Source organism: Pieris brassicae, chromosome 11 (genome assembly GCF_905147105.1).
Source record: "Pieris brassicae chromosome 11, ilPieBrab1.1, whole genome shotgun sequence".
NCBI lineage: Eukaryota > Metazoa > Arthropoda > Insecta > Lepidoptera > Pieridae > Pieris > Pieris brassicae.
In genome coordinates, this window is record NC_059675.1 from 2,679,151 (window position 1) to 2,702,967 (window position 23,817).

General features: G+C 32.1%; 3 protein-coding genes across 5 annotated transcripts; all 3 read left to right on the forward strand.

Annotated features, from left to right (window-relative positions):
• Positions 1 to 743: 743 nt before the first annotated feature.
• LOC123716130 (beta-hexosaminidase subunit beta-like) lies at positions 744 to 5,408 on the forward strand. Its single transcript, XM_045671704.1, has 10 exons — positions 744 to 911; positions 1,216 to 1,411; positions 1,629 to 1,738; positions 2,488 to 2,696; positions 2,777 to 2,889; positions 3,096 to 3,279; positions 3,368 to 3,491; positions 3,629 to 3,712; positions 3,928 to 4,127; positions 5,173 to 5,408. Exons 1-10 carry the CDS (start codon positions 747 to 749, stop codon positions 5,333 to 5,335), a joined length of 1,548 nt encoding a protein of 515 aa, XP_045527660.1. The 5' UTR covers positions 744 to 746; the 3' UTR covers positions 5,336 to 5,408.
• A 666-nt stretch (positions 5,409 to 6,074) lies between these two features.
• On the forward strand, positions 6,075 to 10,789 carry LOC123716129 (beta-hexosaminidase subunit beta-like). Of its 3 annotated transcripts, none has more exons than XM_045671701.1 (10): positions 6,075 to 6,271; positions 6,555 to 6,750; positions 7,231 to 7,340; positions 7,415 to 7,623; positions 7,974 to 8,086; positions 8,336 to 8,522; positions 9,089 to 9,212; positions 9,539 to 9,622; positions 9,838 to 10,034; positions 10,583 to 10,789. In XM_045671701.1, the coding sequence occupies exons 1-10, from the start codon at positions 6,101 to 6,103 to the stop codon at positions 10,743 to 10,745; spliced, it is 1,554 nt and encodes a 517-aa protein (XP_045527657.1). In that variant the 5' UTR covers positions 6,075 to 6,100; the 3' UTR covers positions 10,746 to 10,789. The 3 variants fall into 3 exon arrangements, with proteins under 3 accessions (XP_045527657.1, XP_045527659.1, XP_045527658.1); XM_045671702.1 differs by lacking the exon at positions 6,075 to 6,271 and adding an exon at positions 6,306 to 6,405; XM_045671703.1 differs by lacking the exons at positions 9,539 to 9,622; positions 9,838 to 10,034; positions 10,583 to 10,789 and having other exon boundaries at positions 8,336 to 8,518; positions 9,089 to 9,205.
• Positions 10,790 to 11,252: 463 nt separating this feature from the next.
• Positions 11,253 to 23,040, forward strand: LOC123716209. Its single transcript, XM_045671835.1, has 9 exons — positions 11,253 to 11,464; positions 11,544 to 11,829; positions 12,847 to 13,072; positions 14,201 to 14,340; positions 15,882 to 15,958; positions 16,370 to 16,458; positions 16,802 to 16,987; positions 18,331 to 18,468; positions 18,884 to 23,040. Exons 1-9 carry the CDS (start codon positions 11,402 to 11,404, stop codon positions 19,347 to 19,349), a joined length of 1,671 nt encoding a protein of 556 aa, XP_045527791.1. The 5' UTR covers positions 11,253 to 11,401; the 3' UTR covers positions 19,350 to 23,040.
• The last annotated feature ends 777 nt before the right edge of the window (positions 23,041 to 23,817 follow it).

The window sequence follows — 23,817 nt, forward strand, 5'->3', positions numbered from 1 at the left end:
TATCAATACCACAGATTAAAAACAACAGTCTCAACAATGACTTACCAAACGCTAAATGCAAAACTGTTGGGTACGACTGTGAAATCACATTTTATATTTGCATTGGCCCCTCAGTAGATTTTTTTATTAATTTACTTACTTAATTACCTACCGGTAGTAATGAATCTTAATTTAAATTTCGGTACCAATGTCAATGTCACCAAGCGACTCTAATCACTGAGGTCGTAATTTCGATTCCCGGCTGAGCACCAATGGTCTTTCTGCCTATGTGCACATTTAAGATTCGCTCGAACGATTAAGGAAAACATCGTGAGGAAAGCGGCTTGCTTTAGAACGAAAAAGTTGACGCCGTGTATCAGGCACAGGAGGTTGACAACGTGCCTATTATTTTGATAAGTGGTCAAGAAACAATACACAGAGATCTAAGGCCCAAACGGTTGTAGCGTGACTGATTTATTTTTATTTGAGAGAGTGAGAGTTGATAGGGTTTGAAGGTCAAATTCATCGCCTTAACTACACTTTCATTAAAATAAAATAACATAGAAGCATAAGTCAAAAGTATTTAGAAAAAAATATCATAGACCACACGTAATAAGTAGTATCAAAAACAAGTTCTCGCATCAAACAATATTACAAGTAGTAAATGTTTTTAAAAATTCATACTGACAATATTATACTCTGCCAGTATTTAGATATTTCATACATATAGAGATAGTGTGATTAGTTCAGTCACAATTTTCACAAAAATGTTACCGGCTTGTATTTTTATAACTTTAGTGTTGATTGCGGCGGGTGTAGAAATTCCAGGTCCCAAATTTAAGCCAACGAAAGGGGAAGTGTGGCCGAAGCCCAAAAAGGAGAGCAGAAGTAAAGAGTACTATACATTTAGCCCTTCACTATTTAAAACTAAGGTAGGGTAAGATGTACTACCTGAAATTGAGTGTTATTTTTATTTAAACAATTAATAAAGGAATATATTGATTACACAAGAATATATAACGTCCGATGGATGATACATTTGATGGTTATGTTAAGCTTTTAGTACGTATAGTAAAAAAACTTAAATAAGAATCGCTCTAAGAAATTAAAAGGATCAGTAATTGATGACAAATTTATGATAATACGGTGTAGGATAGAATGAGTTAAATAAAAATGAAGTGATATTTTGATTTTAGTTCAAATTCGTGAATAAGATAAAATTATATGAAATTTTAGGTAACTGATAAAACGTGTACAATCTTAACAAGGGCAGTCCATCGCTACACATACATGATCCAAAATGATTTTGGAGGACCTTGGAGTGGTTCAATGTGGGAAAATGATGGTCTTCGCTTGGGAGATATGACCACCTTAGAAGTTTCGCTGACTGAGCCCTGTGAGGAAAACCCATCGTATGGCATGAATGAGAATTGTAAGGCCTAATTTTTACCCGCTAAAAATAAACGGACTTTCGAACAATTTAGGACTTATTTATTAACATAATAATATTATAAGAATCTAAAGCTACCAGCGTTAAAGGTACACTGCCACAGGGACCAAACTTTTTAAATTTGTTTTAATTTTCTTTTTATTATTTTTTAATTATTTTTATTACCACTATGTAAGCTATCATAATTATTTTGTTTTAGATACTTTAATAATATCATCAACGTCCAAATTAGAAAGTGCATCTGTTTGGGGTATACTCCGCGGATTAGAAACATTCTCACATTTGCTCTACTATTCTGATGATTATAAGGTAACATGCAAATAATTAATGTCAGTAATAATAGTCTAGACTTAGCGATAACTCACAAGTCTGATTCTGAGTGTATTTATTACTTTTACTGTATGCACCTACCTAACCTGCCAAAAGGGATGTCGCAGTAAATTAGTTAATTCAGAGAGTTAATTGAATCTCTAGACAGTTAATTAAAAATCGATATTCAATCAAGTCGCTAAAGTTCCGTCAGATATGTGAGTGAAAGAATCGTTTAATGAGTTTCCTAAACGTTCCTAGGCAACAACACTAACCTAACCTGACCTAACCATTTATAATAAAGTAAAACACGGAATTTCCAAGCTCTCAGTTCTTCGTTCTTCAGCTCTGACACCGAAATAACAATAACAAATGAAATAATCATGGCGGAGTCTTGTTTTACATGTTTAATCAACACGCTGGCTTTCGGCCAGACATATAGTTAAACGTTTTCGACGCTGCTTTATTTAAATCAAAATGCTAGCGACTTGATTGAATATCGACATTTAATTAACTGTCTAGAGATTCAATTAACTCTCTGATTTAACTACTTTACTGCGACATGGATACTGGTATTGTATTTACCGTGCCATATAAGGGGTAAGTAAACTAAAGTGTGCTGTGGCATTAGTCTTAAAAAAATCTCGATGATCAAGGGATCAAAAATTATATCAATAGGGATTAAAATTTACCCTCCATTGCGTCATCTCATCAAAATTATTAAAACATTACACTTAATGTTTTTTTAGCAAATTTTGATTAATAAGAACAATATCGACGACTGGCCCAGCTACATCCATCGCGGCTTGTTATTGGACACGGCTCGTCACTTCATATCCCTCAAAAGGATTCTTGAAACTCTAGATGCAATGTCTTATAATAAGATGAACGTTTTCCATTGGCACATGGTCGACGACCAAAGCTTTCCCTACCAGAGTGAGAAATATCCTGAACTGAGGTATACCTATGATTTAAACAAAATCTGGATCATATTGCAACTTATTCTGTTTCACTAAATTATTATGATTATTCTCACAGTGAAAAGGGTGCCTACTCTCCTTGGATGATATACACTAAAGATGATCTTCAAAGGGTGGTGGAGTACGCACGAGACAGGGGTATTCGCGTAGTGCCAGAATTTGATGTACCAGGTTAGGGTTTTCTTTAAGATATGTTGAAATTGGCGCATTATATAAATGGTCATTTATTAGGCGAATTAACGTAAGACATTATTTAAACAACATCATTAAAAAAAAATCCACAAAAGATACTATATATACTATACAAACATCGCAGTGCATTTAAAAATGTATTTTTTTATATTTACCTCATCTTATTAGAATCGTGTAATTTTTAGGGCATACTCGTTCCTGGGGTAATTCCCATCCGGAAATTTTAACAGAATGCTCAGGTTTGGGCCCAATGGATCCCAGCAATGATGCTACATACAATTTAGTCGGTGATATCTATGAAGAATTGAATACAATATTTCCAGACGATCACAGGCATATTGGTGGAGATGAAGTAGAAACTAGTTGTTGGTACGATAAAATTCATAATTGCAATTCGTGATATTTACAACAAAACCTTGTTGCTTCTATTAATATAGTAAGAAATTGTATTTTACAGGGGTAAAAGTTCTCGTGTTAGGGAATTAATCAAGGAAAAAGGAATTGGAGTCGAAAAAGTACAAGGTTTATTTATGGAAACTTTAATATCGAAATTAAATGATACAAAAATTATAGTTTGGCAGGTAAAGACAATTCCTCAATGAACAAAAATAATATTTACATATATAACAATTCTTACATTAATTTTTTGTTATTTCGTGTTCAATACAATTTTATTTATTGTTATTAAAGTAATGAATTTCAAATACATATATTTCAGGAAGCATTTATGCGTGGCGTTAAGTTACCAAAAACTGCTCTTATCCAGGTCTGGAGATGGCAAGAAGTGGAAGCAATGCATAAGGTTGGTGGCAAGAAGTAATATACACCATAGCATTGATACATACACAATCTACTTATAAATATAACTTATATTCATGGTTTCTGAAAGAAATTTTTTGGTGTTGAGCGAGTTTAACTCACAGGTTCTGCTTAAATTCGAATCTTCTGAAACAATTATTGTTACAAAGGATTTTTTTCCATTGTGTTGATGGCACATAAATAAAATAAAATTTACAGGTTCTGACAGCTGGTTACAAAGTTCTATTTTCAACTCGGTATTATTTGGACGATCTAACCCACGATTGGAATTACTTGTACAAGTATGATCCAAGAGAGACAATGCTTGCGAGAGACAGCAGTTTGAATCTTGACAATATCGTTGGAGGTGAAACTTGTATGTGGAGTGAGAAAGTAAATGATGCTAATGTTATTAGCAGGTTAGTTGTAGAAAAATACTTTTTGAACGGATTAAAGCTATGTATTATTTTTAAAACTCATAATTATTTACATAATTCTAAATTTTAAAGTTCTTCCGACGTTTCGCGTACTTTTCAGTGTGCGTGGTCACGGTGACGGGTTTTTGCAAACCAACCGTTTTTAGGCGATACCAACTTCGGGGCAATAAATACAGATAAAACAACTTTCTCTGCAGCTGTGATACTTTTGACATTTAACACCTTTCGTCTTCAGTCACCGTGACCACGCACTCTGAAAAGTACGCGAAACGTCGAAAATTTAGAGTTATGTTAATAACTATATGTTTTACAAATAATACATAGCTTTAATCCGTTCAAAAAGTGTTTTTCTTAATGTGTAAAAGCTATTTTAACAAAAGACAATACTAGGTTATTTGTAATTTTTGCGTAACTTTCGTTCACAGTCTCATTTTCGCTAGAGATGGCATTTTTCTATTCTCTTTTTAAAAAACTTTGTGCTTTGCTAGCTTGCTACTTTTGTAAATAAATATGAAAAATCCTCATGAAGACAGTCATTTACTATCAACATCAATAAAAAATACGTAATAGAATACAATGTAGCTAATTGACAGGCTCTTGGGCCGTGGGGTTCAAGTGCACAGGCGCTAATTAAAGCTGGAGCCTGGTAGAATTTACTGGTGACCCCAGAGCTGGTGCTTTCCTCGCTCAACGAATAAGTATCGCAATACAGCGAGGAAATGCTGCCAGCGTACAACTGTCACAAGGACCAAACTTAAATTTGTTTTGATTTTCTTTTTATTATTACTATGTAGGTAAAGAAAATGTAAATGCTGCTTAGTAAATGATAAATATATATTGACAGTAATACCTTAGTACACCAATTCACTTAGATAATATGCAATTTGCATATCAAAGATCTTGAATTTTCATACCTATTATTTATTTTTATTTTAGGCGTTACGTTACCAGATGCAAAACGTCAATTAATATATTTTTTATAAAAAGCCGAATGTCTCTCTACAATCAAACGCTTCTGTCATAACAGGGTATGGCCAAGAGCCAGCGCGTTCGCAGAACGGTTCTGGAGCGGTGGTCCAGGAGTCCCAATACCATCACGTAACGACCATAGCCGGTTAGAGGAACACACTTGTCGCATGATCAAACGGGGCATAGAAGCTGAACCACCTAGTGGACCAGGATTATGCTGATAATACTTGAGTGTTATATTGTTATGAAGAGCTCGAGTCAATATTTTTTATTATTAAATAGTTTTTACTTAAAGTGGAGATCTTTTTCTTAACATAATGTTTTATTGAAGTGCCCTAGATCAATATTGGTAATGTAGATTTTTCATGCACCTGTCCTAGTTCGTTCAATGCAATCTTCTCAAAACACATACTTATTCTCAAAATACATATAATAAATATCTACTTAGATGCATTAACGATGAGCAGCTTCGATGAACATCGGCAGTTCACTGGAATACTCGAACGAATTTCAAACAAATTTACATTAAATAAACAATTTAGTTTCACAACATACTTCTTTTTTGCTTTGCTTAAATATTGTTTGCAATACGAATAATTTACTAACCCTAAAACCTCTTATTAAGAATTGACATTAATTTTGTAACGAGTAAGTTCAATGTTAGTTTTATTGCTTTGTTTAAAGTTACTTTTCATCTGAAGCTTTATGATAACTGAATATTGTTAGCCTAGGACTCTGTGCATTCTAAGTCTAACTCCGCTTGTGTACAAATAGATTTTTGTATCACAGAAGGCCTTCTATTTGCCTTTAAACAAAGAATCAACGCTACTAAAATTATTCCACTGAAAGTGAGTAATATTAATTTATATATTTGTTAATAACTTATCTTTTATCGATAAATATACACTGATAACGTTCATGACAACGATACAGTATTATCACACTACTATGACCATAGGATTTAAGAATATATATATATAGAAACAATGTGTTTTAAAAAAATTGTATTAGTTACGTTATTACTATATGTTTCTCAATGTGTCGAAATATCAGGACCGAAATTCAGACCGAGCAAAGGCGCAGTGTGGCCAAAACCAAAGAAGGAAACTCGAGAAGAACAGTTTTATAACCTTCATTCCTCTTCATTTAATTTCAAGGTAAGAGTTAGTGAGATGGATTGTAAAGCCTTCTGTAAAATAATGAGAACAATGAGGCCGCCAATTGCACTTTGTGGTTTCTTTTAATGGGTTTTTGTACTATTTCGGTTTTATGCATTGCTTTTAAATCTCAGGTAATCAAAATAATTTGTACTTTATGAGGGAACTTAGGGCATGATAGTATACTGTTTAGGTAACCTCTGTTAGGTTAGGTTAAAGATATTATTTCTTAAAAGGAATCGTCAGATTTTTGCAAACACTGTAACTTTGTATAACATTTAAGGTTACAGATAAAACCTGCTCAATATTGTTAAAAGCAATCAACCGATATTCAGGTATTATAACAAATCTAAAGATGAAAAATGCTTGGAGCACTGAGGTAGACAGCCGAGAAAACTTTTTGGGCTTTTTGACGCATTTGGAAGTAATTTTGACACAGCCATGTGAAGAATACCCATCATATGGCATGGATGAAAGTTGTATGTATATAATCTAGTCTTTTGACTAATTAGTAATTAATATTAAATATGATACTTAAATTCGAGAAGTTTAAATTTTAGTTGATATGCAAAGTAACATTAGTTGCGAGAAAGTACTTCGTGGGTGTATCGTGACACGAAAGGACGAACATGCAACGGTCGTTTAGTAAACTGTATAAGTGGTATGGAATGTTCCGAAACAATTGGAAAGATCATGCTGTGGCCCATGAGAGTTCTTAAGTAACATTCGCTAATGTGCGTAAAATATTTGTCGTGAGTTCACCAGTACATTTGATTCGTAACACTTGTACCATGCCGTTGCAGCATGCAGGGTGGCCTTACAAAACGTGCATTAAAGGTTATGTTACCTATGTAAAAATAATGATAAAGATGACATCAAAGATGTTAAAACCACGTTTTATATAACCGGGAAAAAATTAAGAACTGTTAGCAGCTTATATCAAACCTGCTTTATTACAGATACTTTAACAATATTGTCAACGCCTCAATTGAAGAGTGCCTCTATTTGGGGAATACTTCGAGGATTGGAAACATTTTCACAGCTGCTCTACTATTCTAGTGATTATACTGTAGGTAATTCTTAGTAAAAATAGTTTTAAGTGACATTCAAAAGCGAATTTTTATTTGAAATTATTGATTTTAGCAAATACATATAAACAAGAATATCATCGAGGATTCGCCCAGTTATATTCACCGCGGGTTATTATTGGACACTGCTCGCCATTACATTTCCGTCAACAGGATTCTGGAGACTTTAGACGCAATGTCTTATAATAAGATGAATGTCTTTCATTGGCATATGGTTGACGATCAGAGTTTTCCCTATCAGAGCGAGCGCTTTCCGGAATTAAGGTATATATGTATCAAGTCATAGACTGTCTTCCGACTTGAGTCCTCCAAGAGTAGAGGAACTGAAAGATCTCGATATCAATGTGGTGATGAAGACTCGTAGAGACGTAGACTTGGCATGTTATATAAAGTTTTATACTTATTATTGAACTTGACACACTTCAAACATAGATTACTTTAGATCTCAGTAAAAAATATGATCTAATAATAGACAATATTTTACGTGTAAGCGTTACCCGGCTAATTTTGATAAGTTTTAGTACCTAAATATAAAAAATAACATGCAAATATGAGAAATAGCCAGTTCATGTTTTTTCTATACATTGCAATAATAAAGATACGATGTTTTACAGTGAAAAAGGAGCATATGCTCCGTGGATGGTATACACGAAAGCAGACATACAGAAAATAATAGAACATGCCCGCGATCGCGGTATACGAGTTATACCAGAATTCGACGTTCCAGGTAATAAATGTACAATAAATTAATCATATACTTTTGATTCTGTTAACTTCCCTTATAGAAGTCATATTAGTCTATGAAAATTATCTATGATAGATATTGAAACGCGGCAATTTTAAATTAAGAACTAAAAAGGGTAAAAACGCCGCTAGATGCCTTTATAAATTCTACTGGATACAAGACAGAAAGTACCATTTCAAGTAATTTCATCCATAAATAATGTTAACTTTGTCTTTTTCGCTTGGTTTTTAGGGCACAGCCGTGCCTGGGGTAACGCATTCCCGGGTATTCTCACTAAATGCGGTAACAGCCTCGGACCAATGGATCCAAGCAGTGATAGCGTATACAATATAGTACAAGAGCTATACAGGGAACTAAAGACGATATTTCCTGATGATCATTTTCATCTAGGCGGCGATGAAGTTGACACTGACTGTTGGTAATTCTTCTAAGTGTAAGTTCCTAATGGGAACCTAAACCGAGATCCGAAATACAAATACAGATTTTGTTGTTCGTTCTCAATTCATATAATTGGAACAATTAATAATAATTCTCTTGTAGTCTTGTCCTCTCGATCATGCTGTAGGTCGAAATGGAACTAATGTAAACTACTAAATAATGTATCTTAATCGAAAATATATCAGTCAAAATAAAAAACTGCAGACTTAAATACAGGAAATACCTTCTCTACAAATTGTAAGTCACGAGTTATCTCCGGACCCTTTTCTATGTTTTTTTTTATTCGCGGGTATTCAACTTTTCAATAGGTTTTTAATGAAGATAATTTGTCTAAATCAAGAAATTATAGAAAAATAGTGAAGGAAGAATGATATAGACAAAAACTAAAATAAGTCTCAAGAAGCTATTAGGAATTATGTAATAATATCCTTAAACAGTATTGCAACATGTCACAGTTTACATTAAAACTTGTAGAGATTTATAAAATGTCTTGTGTCCGAGGACCACTATCTTATCTTTTTTAATTTGATCATATTCCTATTGTAGGTCAAAAAATCCTTCTCTCATGGAATACATAAAGGAAAAAGGTATAGAAGTAAACAAAATACAAAATCTGTTTATGGAGACTATGGTGCCCTTAGTAAACGACTCGAAACTTATTGTATGGGAGGTGAGACGCGGGAATAATAATAATCCTATATATAAAATAAAGATAATCCTTTTAGACCTTATAAAACGTAGGCATAAATAGTACAATGTTTATTACGATGATTACAATGTGTTTCATTGTAAAAGAAATGGTGATATTAATACCGATGCTACTTACGTTTTATTCTATATGCAAAATGCAGCTTCTATATTCATAAATGCTACATATTGATGTTTTCCCCTAATTGTTCATTATTCATAATTTATCGATGTTAGTGGTAACTACGTACAATGAAATAGAATTTCCTCCGATGACTGAATAATAAATATACACGATAACTATTTCAGGAAACATTTACCAGCGGTTTGAAGTTACCTAAAGATACTATTGTCCAAGTTTGGAAATACAAGGAAGTGGCACGTATGAAAGAAGTTAGTAGATATATACTATTTGGAGAAACACATTTTTATATAATAACAAATTTCTTTTCCTATAGCTACTATACGATAAGTCGTATGCACTTAGGATACCTATCGTTTATTACAAGTAATAAATCTATGTATTAAGTTGACTAAATATATAACTATAATACTCATTATACTCGAATTGCTAAAATGTACATAATGGTTAAATTTCTATTTACTAGGTACTTTCAGCTGGACACAAAGTGATATACTCATCACAATATTACCTTGACTTCTTACAATGCAATTGGGAGTTCTTCTATAAGTACGATCCAAGAGAAATGATGAAATTCGTTGGTAACTTGAATCTTGACGACATTATTGGTGGTGAAGCATGTATGTGGTCGGAGAAGGTTAACGATGCCAATGTCATAAGCAGGTACTATAATTACCTAGTCCAGCCATAAGTTATGTAACAAATGAAAATGCATTTTTTTATGGTATTTTATTGAAATTTTTACCTACCTATTTATTTATTAAAGTCTCAGCACAAATTAAAGAAATATTCTATTCGTAATTACCACCTTAGGCTTTTAGACAGACCTTTAATCTGTCCCAGTCCATATTGTAATTTGATAATGAACACGAAAAGATATGTGGAATGGCGCATAATATATAAATAAAAAAACAAAGTATACGTGTTCCAAATTCAAAATAATTATGTAACAGTATTTATGGCCAGACTAGTTAAATAGGGTGATAGAATTTATTTAGACTGGTCGATTGTCACAATTGTTTTCTTAAATTAAGGACCTAATAATTATAAACAATTAATAAAATGTAATACATATATTTGTTATACCATACATCATATTTGATGTATGTACCTCAATATCGTTTCTTGTTACGTCTCTTAAGTCTAGGATAATCAACGATAGTCAGAAAGAAACTCAACAGTGCATTTTCACATTTTTACATCTATTACAGAGTATGGCCTCGAGCAAGCGCCTTTGCTGAGCGATTTTGGAGCGGTGGTCTGGCTACAGCCTCTCCTCCTATAGACGTGTACAGACGAATTGAAGAGCACACGTGTCGAATGATACAACGCGGAATTTCAGCTGAACCTCCGAGTGGACCAGGATTGTGTTAAAAAGTTTTTCTACTACCTTAAAATAAAGATCATTGTTATGTAACTGTGACATTAATTAATAAGTTAATATATTATGAATTAAAAGTATTAACAAAAATAGTATTAGTTTTAGTAGTATTGTTTATATATGTGGTAGGTAGGTTATTTATAAAATTACCTGTGTTTGCGACTTTAGAATTCGCGCCAAACTAAAGGTACTAATTCGGTTAACACGCTTTGGTGTTGCTAGGTAAATTGCACCTAAAAACTTCATAATAAAACTCTTGTGATGAAAAATACATTCATATTTTACATCTGTGCCTTTGTGTGTTACAAACTCTCCTAGTATCTATAATGTAGATATATGTATTTAACGGAAATTTGAAATATTTGATAGAATTAAAATAACAAATAAAAGAAAATTAGGTAACGCTATTTATAATTTTTGGTAAAATTATGTCTCTTCTTATTTAAGTGTTACAACACAAGATTTGATATTCGTTTATTGTTGTCTATGAACGTTTTGTAAACAAGAGATAAAAAATGTTTGATTTCTGAACCCGTCTCAACTCCCAAGATTTAAAACTGTTACAAACAACCACATGTGATTTCGCAAAAATCGTCTAAATTATACTAATAAAGGAAATGCGTTTTTTGCATTAATAATTCAAAGGAAAATGTCTGGTTATTTGGAAGTGAAATATCCGTTTAAATCGAACCTCGGTCTTAATCCTTTCAAGGTTTGTAATGTTCGATCGGTGTAATTTTCAATATTGTTTAAATATTTTTTTTGATATTTTCATTGTTTGTGTTTTGTAGTCTTGGAAAAAACAATGGTGCATTTTGAGACCTAGTGTGACTTGCAAAGGGGGTGGGTCCCTAGTTGTATATTGTAGTGAGGCGGGAGCGCCTGCAGGAACAGTAGAGTTGCCCTCGGGTTGCTTAGTAAAAAGAGCCAAATCCCGCACGCGACCTCATGCTTTTGCAGTGTTCACCCTTGAAGCACCGTCAAAACCTCGAATTCTTCTTGCCGCACAAAGCCATCAAGAAACTCAAATATGGATGGATAAAATTCGTGACTTATTAAATAATGACAAAATGAGAGGTAAGTCTACCTTCAATATCAATAGAAAAAATATTAATACTTGGTGAAGCTTATTGTGGTTATTTTTCGTTGGCTTATTTATTTCTCTGTGTTGGTGATAGAGTAAATTTACAGGTATTTTATTTTAACAAAGATATATATATGGTATATTTTTTAATGAATTCTTAAAGTTAAATAAAATACTATTTCTGGAATAAATGAGTAGTTTAATATATACACAAAATATTTAATGGCATTATTTATACCAATCAAAAAAAAAAACCAGCAAAATTTTTATTACAATACTGATGTCATCACATTGAATGTTAATTTCCATTGTTTTGCACTCACATATCATTTTATGGCTCTTCCTGTTAGTATGGAAGTTATTCCTTAAGTGTATTATTCAATTGAGGTCTCCTATCTATGTCAATGATTTAAAAAAACACTCTGTATGTCCTTAATTATTATTTAACATTATAATCATTTTTTTTGTTTCGTCACTCTATAAAAATATAATTTTACTTGTAAATAACAAATAAAATTTATATTTTTTTAGTTTTATGATTAGTTCATAGTTGGCAAGGTAACCCAAATAGAGTTTTAAGATCCCAATTTATTAAAGCTATTATTTATTGTTAGCATTGTGTGCATTATTTAACATAATAAATTTATTTTATTCCTGTCTTTTATAATAGGACTTAACACATTTTATTGCAGTAGTTAAGTGTAATTTCTTTATAATAGAATTGGTATCACTTGTTATTTAATCACATTTAGTAAAATATTTAATATATAAAAATTACTTATATTGGCTAATGTATGTCCCACATAATAATTCTAAATAAGATCCAAAATATTAACAGTGGTAAATAAAATAAAACTATAGTTAAACTTATAAATGGACATAGAGTTAAATCTGTATTTCCACAGTTGTTATGTAACAAATAGTATAGTTTCTAAAAATATACTATATTCAATTGTGGATCTTGTTTGAATTTATAATCCATCAATCATGCTTGGTTCATCTCATTTCAGGCTCAGAATCATTACTCAAAGACTCATATCCTGTAACTGTGATTGCTACGGAATTGTCTAGAAAATGTGGCTTAATGACTGACAGTGTGCTCACACTATCTACATCGGGCTTGGTAGTTTCCCACAATACAGCCAGCACAAAAATAGATTGGCAACACATTATTGATGTACTCTTGATCAGAAAAAATGGAGACAAGAATAGAAATTGCATCATTAGTTTGAATAGGTGTGTTTCTGACTTTTAAGTTAATTTATATGTAAACTGGATTCTACGTCTCTAAACATTTTTATTTAAAATTAGTTTGACAAAATAAACTTTAGAATTAATAAACCATGAACCGCATAAAAAAACTATTAGTGTAGATTTTCACTATCTAAGATTACCACCTCATTTATAAAATTCTACAATTCCATCATAGCATAGTCACAATTTGGCAGAAAGCGACATAAAAGGACAGTAGTTAATTACAGTGTAATAATACCGAGTTAGTTTTTTATGAATTGTTTATAGTTGTTATAATTTTATTGGAAAGTCGTTGTCTATTCTAAAAAGTTGTGTCTATTTAAAATTTGTTAGCTATTTTAACTTTTTCCTCTAACCATTAACAAAGTCTAACAATACACACATTGACGTAAATTCATTCTATATCACGCCACTGACCTAATTTATCCTTAAACATTAAATGTAATCTTTTTTGTTTGTACAATGTAATTACCCACGGGAAATAACATAACATTCAATTGTTATTAAATCTTTATTTCAGTTTTTAGTTTTATAACATCAACATTTATTTATACTATATATAGATATAGTTTATTATCATATTATAGGCATCATTTCATGTTGTCTTCAGTTGTCTCTTTTACAAAAATCATGCTAAGTGGCATTTGCTCTCCGTTCATTTATTCGCCTTTTGCCTCCTGTTATTTATTTTTATTTCAGTATTTTTCTTACTTAAATATAAGTTAATTATCAATAAGCCTTAGTTTATTGAAATAAAACATTTGATGTACTGACAACTGGTTGACTAAACAGTCCTTTTGAAAGCAAAGTTTTTATATGATTTTTAAATTAGTAAGATTTAAAATACATGTGCCTTGTCATCAAATTAAACTTACTGAAAGTTAAATTATTATCTTTTATGCACATTCATAGTTATATATAAAATATACAAAGTCAAGTTTTGTATGGAATAATGAAGTTGATATTTTAAAGTTAATTTCTTTCTAGTTTCCGTGTTTTATGTTCTAGAATTTTGGGTTAAATATAGTTTTATTTTCTAAGTGGTTGTATTATTTATTTATTATTATTAGTGGTGCACTACCAAAATATAAACATTTTTTGTAATTACAGTGGCTTTTCTCAAGGCAGTGGTGAAATGCGATTTTGTACACCGTTGGCGAGTGAACTAGTCAGTGCTGTGCGTCAAGCACTGTCGGCTCGTCACAAGAAACTTAGCCGAAGTGATGGAGACTTGAGAAGAGATGACTTAGGTAATTTATATCTATACTAATATCACGGTTAAGATATGTATGTCTGTTATTAATGTACTAAAAAACACTGTTTTGATATTCATTAATTATTATATAAGGAAGCATAAAGTTCCTTAGTATCACTGTAGTATATACTATATTATTGAAAATTGCCTACAGGCTTGTTGTAAAAAAAATGTATAGTAATTTTATATCTTTATATATATTATTCTACTATATGTGTGTATGTCACTGGACTCCTCTTAGACGGCTGTACCGATTTGAATGTTTTTTTTTGTATGTGTTTGGGTGGTGCCCTGGATGGTTTAGATTCCCAAATCCGCCCGGCAGATGGCGCTTCAGTCGGTAACTAGATTATTTATCTGTACAGCAAATAAACAGCTGGTATTATATAAATATTCTGGACATGTGTGAATGGAGTCCAGAATTATTTACATTATTAGATATAATTATTTTTTGTTTGTAAGAATTGTCTACAGGACAACGTCTGTCAGATCTGCTAGTCATTATATATATTTATTAAATTAAAATAATGGATGGCAATGCAATCCTAGGAAAGTTTATTGCCAGTTTTTCCTTCTACGCCCTTGATTAGAGAATTGGTTAATGTAAATTTAAAAGCATGTATTTTTATTTTGTGTACATTGTATACAGGATATTTTATTTGCAATTATAAATTAAAATATATCTTTGAAATCAAACATGAATAAGCGCGCTCACATTGTTAGAGCAGTGTTGGCCTAGTGGTTTCAGCTTGCGACCCTCATCCTTGAGGTCGTACGTTCGATCTCCGGCTGTGCACTAGGCGATTTTCTTTCTATGTGCGCATTTAACATTAGCTCGAACGGTGAAGGAAAACGTCGTGAGGAAACCGGCTTGACTTAGACCCAAAAAGTCGACGGCGTGCATCAGTTACAGAAGGCTGATCACCTTCTTGCCTATTAGATTTACATGATCATGAAAAAAATACAGACATGTGAGTCCCAGACCTAAAAAGGTTGTAGTGCCATTGATTTTGTATACATCTTTATATATATCTATCTTCTATGCGTGTGTTTATAATTAAACTCCTAAACAGCTATACCGACTTTGGTGAAATTGTTTGCGTGTCAAGTTGATTCATCAAATTACAAGCGATAATAGAACATAAAACAAGAGACCTAAACCTACTTGACCATTAGTTTAACAAATGATCATGAAACAGATTCATAAATCTGAGGCCAAGACCTAAAAAGGTTGTAGTGCCATTGATTTTGTATACATCTTTATATATATCTATCTTCTATGCGTGTGTTTATAATTAAACTCCTAAACAGCTATACCGACTTTGGTGAAATTGTTTGCGTGTCAAGTTGATTCATCAAATTACAAGCGATAATAGAACATAAAACAAGAGACCTAAACCTACTTGACCATTAGTTTAACAAATGATCATGAAACAGATTCATAAATCTGAGGCCAAGACCTAAACAGGTTGTAGCGCCATTGATATGTATGATGTTAGACAGATAGTATTTTTTATGTATCGGAAACATTCACAGGTGAAATTCGTCGCAGCAGCTGGTACAGTGGACCGTCGGAGGTTTCTTTGGATGACACAGATCTCATTATGACTAAGGTACGCTAGACTCTATATTTTAGTGTTGTCTTTTGTTAAAATAGCTTTTACACATTAAGAACAACACTTTTTGAACGGATTAAAGCTATGTATTATTATTAAAAACTTATAGTTATTTACATAATTCTAAATTTTAATTTTTTTCCGACGTTTCGCGTGCTTTTCAGCGAGCGTGGTCACGGTGACAAGCACGCGAAACGGTGTAAATAACTATAAGTTTTTAATAATAATACTTAGCTTTAATCCGTTCGAAAAGTGTTTTTCTCTACATTTTAGTCAAAACCTAACATTTACTAGAAATTTAAAAAAAATCGGCATAGTCGATACGGCGTTACGTGTAATGCGAAGTTTATTGTATTACCGCGGTAATGTGCTTGGATACCGTCGTTTTGTATGAAACGTTTGTTATAGGAATATCAACAAATGCACAATGGTGACTCATCTCAGTTGTCTGAGATTCCCTGTGGAGATAAACAAACACCACTCTCCCCTGACAACAGGTAATGTTGAATTTATTTTTGCCTTTATTGTATACTTTTACATATTAATCATAAAGTTCATTTTGTCTCCGCATCTTTATTAGGTTAAAGAGCTCAGCGGAAGTCTTATTGTTGTTTTTATAACTGTCAAGAGCTGTCAATATATTTTTCTATATGCTGTTTGACATATTTGACAGCGCTCAAGATGAGATTGTGGCTTGGGAATATGGACCCTAATTTTGATCTTAAATGAATTTAAATTTTAACCGATGGTACAATTGTTTTTTTTTTGTAAATCGACCCTATTCAATGCTAGTATATAACTTAACTGTAAACTATTTTTAAGTGAAATATTAAATTACAGTGTGTGGTCCCGTCGCTCCACCGTGTCAATAGTGTCTGTCGCTTCGGGCGTCTACGAGGAAATTCCCGAGGAGTGGGCGGGCTCGTGCGTAGATCACACGTACGAGTCCGTCGAGTGCGTATACGGAACTATGAGACGGGCGGGAAGACGCGGTGCACCTCCCCTGCCCCCGAGACATAACTTTGGGTGAGATTATTTACATATTCATAACTAGCGATATTGTGGATGTATTTAATATTTCGATTACGAATTTGCAGTTGTAGTTTTTGGAGGAGACATACATAGGACCAATTTTTAGATCTTAACCTCAGATCTCAGTATCTGTTTCGTGATCCTTTTTTCTAAAAGACAAGTAGGGGTTCTGCCTTGTGTCTTTCGTAGCCCTTTTGAGTCTAAATCATGCCGCGCGCACGCGCACATAGAAAATAATGCAAATTAATAATAAAAGTCATACACTCAAGCTAATAGGCTAACACTCCTCTCAATATTATATATATATATATTATATTTAGGTATTAAATATTTAATTAATTCGTAAATTGATACTTTTTATTAAAATAAATCTTTGCTGTCTGATACCAAAGTGCTCGCTGCACTCTGTTCAAATTTATACAAAATGTTACTTATTGGTTTTAAGGACAGGCATACGCTATTAAGCTGATACTATTGTATCGACGATACTTGAGTAATAAAAACCACATCACGACCGTGAGGATCGTCCTGTCTTAAACAGATTTACATACATAGTGCTATACTTAATATCAAAAAGTTGAAAAGATTAATAAAATTGTGTTTTATACTTTTGTTTTATTACGTATATATTTTTCAAATATAATGGCTATGTTAACTACGCTTTTAGTATTCCTTTTCAGTGTTATTTGTCTATTTATAAATAGACCACTGTAATATTCGCATTTGATTAGGGTAAAAGGTTAGAAAAAATATTAGGTAGATAGGCTTTGTGTACAGAATTCCTTACAGACAATGAAATACCCATCCAATTTCGCTAGGACAAAGATGTCAATACATCTTCTCAATCCTATCTAAGGGACAATCCGATCAGATCCCATGACTTAAATACATGATTGGCCATTGAAGATAACTTCCCTTGCACGAAATATAAATATATATTTAATGGTTTTAAAGAGTTAAAATGAATTAATAAAACGGAATTTCTTTAAAAAGTTAGAACTAAACCATAATCGTAAAATGTATTTTTTGGTCAAATGCTTATTCTGTGTGGAGATTCCGTGTTGTATAATTTCGTTGTTAAGACTAGCCTTGTATGCACAAAATATAGGCCAAGTGTGTGCACAGAGAAAAAAGCGTTCTCTAGTTTATAGCTTCTTATTTAAAAACGTACTAACCAAAAGGATTTTATGGACACGTTCCTAAGCTATTCATCATCATCATCAATGGTTATACAGCCCCTGGTGGGCCTTAACTTTCTTAAGTACCTACACTTCGCCATCGCAATCTATCCAGAGATTCCCGCTTCCAATTATCCGCATTTACGATTTAAATTCCAGTACAATGAAGCTTTCTGATTGGAAAAGCGCTAATTCGAGCAGTCCCGGTCGCGATGGCGTGACGCGTCATAGCTCGTTGGGCTCATTGCAGCACTGTGCAAAACCACATCGTTATAAGCAGACCTTCAGTGTCTTTAGGTAAGAGTTTTTTAGTCGTATCGCTCCATTATGAGTTTCACAGAGTATAAAACTATAATATTTTGCATAAAAACCTTTGCTTTGGCGTATCAAGGAGAATAATTTCCAATTTTTAATCACTTTCATTAGAAATAACTAGTTGACTTGCATATTTATATATAAAAGCAATATTATTTAGTTATTTCTATTGATAGATTAACTAATATATAGATGTAACACTAAATAATACGAAATACTACTAACCCCATTAGTTAACGACTATAAGGCAATAAAATAGATTTTTTCCTTTTTGAGTTTAAGTATTTTTTTATAAGTAACTGTTAATTTAAATGAACTACTCTGAACCAGTACTTTAGAGAGTGGGAAAAACATAATTTTTGTTGTGTATAGAGACTTCCATCATATGTTTTTTTAGGAAAAGGCTAAAAAGCGACTCCCGCGTCACCTCCCCAAAATCCGAGAAAGAGACAAAAGACGTTGAAACGAAAAAGAAAAGATTCGACTTCACACCAACAAGAGACATATTCAAAAGCTTCAAGGTGAACAGGAAGATGAAGAATCTGAAAATAACCGGGAACCTATCGAAGGGCGAGACGAAAAGTTGTGAATTTTTGGACGAAACGGAGCACGTGTCGACGAATCGTTGCTCGAAATCCGTCGAATGTATCGAGAAGTTTGACGATTTCGATGTTTCAATCGAGATTAACGAAACCAATGTCTCGGCGCTCGCGCTACCAGAGGAGATTGTGAAGTTAATATTTACGGAGAAAATTCTTGGAAGTTTTGAGAATGAAAGCGAATATATGCCCATGTCGCCGGTTCAGCCTCCGTCCATGGAGCAGCATTATATCGTTATGTCGCCCAAGACTAAAATTGCTTAAATAGAAAAGTTTTTACGAAGAGAATTCGAATGAAATAACTCGGATAAAGGCCTGAATTATTATAAATTCAAAACTGTCTGCGCTTTATATTCTCTGTAGACATTTAACCCCTTCATAAAAAATACATCCTTCTAATTGCACTCTAACTAAAGTACTTTTTCGTCTTTTTTTATGAATAAGGGGGTAACAATATTCTTCTGATTCTCATGAAAATGCCGAGTGACAATTATTGCTTATTTGGTTTTTTGACATCTCTATCTAGAATGATAAAGCATATTCTAGATTCTGGGTTAGGTTCAAGTGCCAAACACCTATTTGTCTCTGACTGTTTGAGGGATTTGCACCTTAAGAAGTTACAATAACCCTAAACAATTCAGTGTTGGGACTAAGCGCTAACTATGTCTTCCGTACGTATTAGCTTTTACACTTGGAAGCCATACTTAGAAGTCTTGACTCTGAATTTTACACTTAAACCTTGTCTATGAATCTTTGTCTATTGTGATAAAATGTCTTATTGAAGTCAATTATATTCGACAAAAAAAGCTTTGATCGCATTAAGTGGCTTGACATCTGTATTAAAATTCGAATTAGATTTGCTTAACGTTTAAAATCGCGTATATATATAGCACGTGTATTCACCAAGCTATTTTGAATCTTGTCTATTTATTAGAACTATGGTTGTATATATTTGGTATTGTAGCTTTTAGTAATAAACACTGCCAATAGGTCTAAGAATGTAGGTGTTTTTTTTTCCAAACGAAGTCGAAAAATTTCTGAAAGATTACGTATATACTGTTTCTGTATTTTACTTTTCCTAAGAAGGTGAACTTCGACAGTCAAAGCGGAATTCCATTGTAAAACAAACCTTAAAACCAAGCGATACACTTTAATTTCTATGTGACAATTCGGCTCAGTATAAGTGTGTCTCGCTAGATTTCAGAATTACTTATTAATACACGTTTTAACGTCTTTTTTAAATAGAAACTGCGTGAATAATGAAGGTCCTTGCATACTTACATGCTGACTACTACCTGTCATATTTAAGCTAAAAAAAGTTTTTATAACTCTTAAATAGAAATAGTTGCAATCTGTGGCTCATCCCTCAGAACTTAACTGTCATTTGTCAAAACGTGTTAACGAAGTTTTTTCAACGCGCGCATTTTAAATGAGCTGGTCATTAAAAAAAATCTTCGATCTAGTTCTGTTAATTAAACAGTAATTTCAGACGTAAATATCTATAGAACTGATTGTAGTAACAATTTCACATAATCTATGTAAGTATTTTCAGCTATTTTATTATTTAAGTCTATGGCAAGCTCAAAACAATACGTCATAGACTATGCATAAAATGATTGTTAAAGCGTGAGTAAGACAAAATTCTTTTCACCCTTCCCTCTTATTGAAAGGTTAAATATAGAAACCGTGTCAAGTAAAGAATTTTAATTTACGAAGACTGATAAAGACTTCTTAAGGAGTAGTTTATTTTAACACTTGTCCCAGTATTATATTAAATAACGAGCTTAAAACGATTCCCGGGGTCTAGAAAAATACTATTTGTAAAATCTATCAGTATATTTCTATACAAAATTCGAGTCGTATTTTACTTAGAAGGGGGTTAGAGTAAAATGAAGTATGGATTTTGTACACAGATCGAATTGAAAACCGAAGTTTATAAATAATGTTAATAATACAAGAATTATCTATAAAAGACGCACGGTATCAGCTATGATTTTTCAATATTTGTAATCATATGCAATATTTTAAAAATTTCATTAACTTTTTTCAGATAATAATTCAAAGTCCATATTTCGACCAATGTATTGGTTTTATTAGTAGTAGCTTTGGTGTTTTGTGATATTGGTATGTTGTTGAGCTTGCGAGCTTTTGTTACGTTTATCGGATTTAAGGAAAAACAAAACTAGTACGAATCGTCATTCCATTGATATTAAGGAAATTCCTTTTTACGATACATTAAAAGAGGAATATTATTGTATTCAGTAATTTAATGTGTTATTTAAAGGAAATCGTACATTAACAACTAGGAAACAAACTCTTACGCCCGTGTTCTATGTTCTTCAATTTCTCATTGAATGTGATCCATCTGAGGTCATAATAACAATTGTCATTATGGGTCATGTCAAAGTTAATCGTTTAGAGTACCAGGGAGGCAGAAAGAGACCTAACTATGACGTGTTTCTATTTAATTGGTTAAGAACATCTCTAATCAGACACGTAACACGTCTTTCCGTTTGCCCAATTATTAGTCTCTCGTTTAACGTTCACACCAGAGAAATATAAGAACCAAGAGGCAATTGTCAAATTCAAAAGACGTTAAAATATACTTTTGTAAAGATCAAAATTGTGTTAAACATTCTAAGAAAGGAATTGTTCTGTTACAAAGGTTAGTTCGAAATTTGTTGATAGAATATATAGCTTAGTTCAGCTTAGCAATTGTATTTGTTAACTTAAGTATTTATTGTTTTCATTGCGCTATGTTGTATCGGACTGACTTTAGATGCAAAGAACGAAATAAAAAGTATTATATCTCTGAATCTCCAACTAAGATTTCGGTGTTATCGATAATAAACAATTATTATTGACTACTATTCGACTCATAAACATTGTCGAGAGTGTAAACGTCACGTCAACTGCACTAAAGAACTGGTAATATATAGCGTAAATGGAATTTGCTTACGAATTATTTGAAATAATTACAAAATATAAATAAATTGTCCAAGCAAAGTTCCTTATTCCTTTAAATTCCAAATGAAGATTATGGATACAGCAAAGTTTTTTGATTGTCGTAGTATTTCGGTCTATACATTTAATTCTATTCAATATTCTATATTTTCTGTCCTTTGAGGTCGTTGACCTGTTTCGATGAGTTCAGTCCGATACGCAAAATTCTAGATCTGCTTAATTGAATTTAGTTTTAAGTACTTAATAATTTAAAGTGATCTCTTCGTGTGATAAAGCTACATCACTGCTTCAATCGATTAGCTTTCTTCTTAGTATTAATAGTATTATGGTTTGATTAAGTTTTTTGTGGCCATAGTCAAAACGGGCCCTATCTCATTGATGTAAGTTACACGAGAACACATTCCCATCATAGTCATACTCTTTCCGCGTATAAAATCCTAATACGTCAATTTAAATAATATATTAACCATTTGTATCAGCTCAGTGTAGCATTTAATAAATGACGAATGTGTCAATTGGTTTTTGTCATTGTGAATCTATTATAGTTGACTATTTGAGTTTACAAAAATAATGTAATGATCATAAAAACGGAAACGTTAACGCTCTAACAGAGTTCTTTTTGTAACTAATGTGTTCTCTAAGGGTAATATTCAGAATCGAGAGCTTTTAGCTTAGTTAGCTCTATGACACCTGTATACGATTTTGACATAAGGGGGGGGGGGTGTCATAGAGTAAAATTAAGAATCTATCGTTACCGTGTAACATCTTAGATCTGTAAACATATGTTTACGACAAAATGTATAATTTTATAGCTGTAACCCGTTAAGACTATGAGATATCAATTCAGTTTATTTTTAGAGGTTTATATAATTTTTTGGGATATTTTGTTGTGAAAACTAAGTGATTTGTATTTTGGTTAAGATTTGTGATGGACCAAAAATTTTTTGTTACTTTTTGATGCGTCGCATCTCGACGTATTTAATAAACGTTTGTATGATTATGTTGTTTTTTTTTTCTTTAACATTAACCTACTAAATGTTATTGTCGCAATCTTTAATAAATCTCAAAATTCTGTTGTAGGTCATCGCCAAGACACAAAGCAAGCAAGCAAGAAAGAAAAAACTATTTTGTTAAGGCAATTCTTTATTGATATATAGTGCTTTACTTATTTGGGAGAAAAAAAATAATGATTGGTCATAGTAAACTAAAAAAAATAAAGTTTGCTTGATTTCTACTACACTCAAATGTGAAATAACACACTTCTAAATTATTAATTATTGGGATTTAATTTAACATTACAACTTTAAAGAACTATCTCCAAGAAGCTTTAAGTAAATAGTGAACATTTTACTGTATAATTTTCGAATAGCAAGAGCAAAATTATAATTATACATATTGTTTGAAAATTTCAGTACAAACTAACCGACCGTTTATTTAAAGCCTATATATAAAAAATACTTTTCAAAAGAGATTCCAATAATCATAAAATTTCAAAATATAAAAAAAAATTAATATACTGAAACCCGTTTAAGACGACATGACAAAGACAGTCATAAAAACACATTATTATTATTATTGCTTTGAGGTTATAGCGATTTATGTGAGAATCGTATTTAGCGGGGTCCATTATAATAAAACTATACAGTCAAACAAGGTTCTAAATCTTCATAAATAAATATTAATCTATAACGCATAATTTTGGAATTTAATACTTATAATAATACATTTGAGATACTTAAATCATATATAAAACATAATCAATACAGAT

What these genes read in the sequence shown, in the direction of transcription:
- LOC123716130 (XM_045671704.1), top strand. Translation starts at nt 747, where the DNA reads ATGTTACCGGCTTGTATTTTTATAACTTTAGTGTTGATTGCGGCGGGT. An exon ending in CAAAAATTATAGTTTGGCAG is followed by an intron (nt 3,492 to 3,628) that starts GTAAAGACAATT and finishes CATATATTTCAG; the next exon opens with GAAGCATTTATGCGTGGCGT. An exon ending in AAGTGGAAGCAATGCATAAG is followed by an intron (nt 3,713 to 3,927) that starts GTTGGTGGCAAG and finishes TAAAATTTACAG; the next exon opens with GTTCTGACAGCTGGTTACAA.
- LOC123716129 (XM_045671701.1), top strand. Translation starts at nt 6,101, where the DNA reads ATGTGTTTTAAAAAAATTGTATTAGTTACGTTATTACTATATGTTTCT. An exon ending in CCTCTTCATTTAATTTCAAG is followed by an intron (nt 6,272 to 6,554) that starts GTAAGAGTTAGT and finishes ATAACATTTAAG; the next exon opens with GTTACAGATAAAACCTGCTC. An exon ending in ACTATTCTAGTGATTATACT is followed by an intron (nt 7,341 to 7,414) that starts GTAGGTAATTCT and finishes TATTGATTTTAG; the next exon opens with CAAATACATATAAACAAGAA.
- LOC123716209 (XM_045671835.1), top strand. Translation starts at nt 11,402, where the DNA reads ATGTCTGGTTATTTGGAAGTGAAATATCCGTTTAAATCGAACCTCGGT. An exon ending in AAATAATGACAAAATGAGAG is followed by an intron (nt 11,830 to 12,846) that starts GTAAGTCTACCT and finishes ATCTCATTTCAG; the next exon opens with GCTCAGAATCATTACTCAAA. An exon ending in CCCCCGAGACATAACTTTGG is followed by an intron (nt 16,988 to 18,330) that starts GTGAGATTATTT and finishes TTTAAATTCCAG; the next exon opens with TACAATGAAGCTTTCTGATT.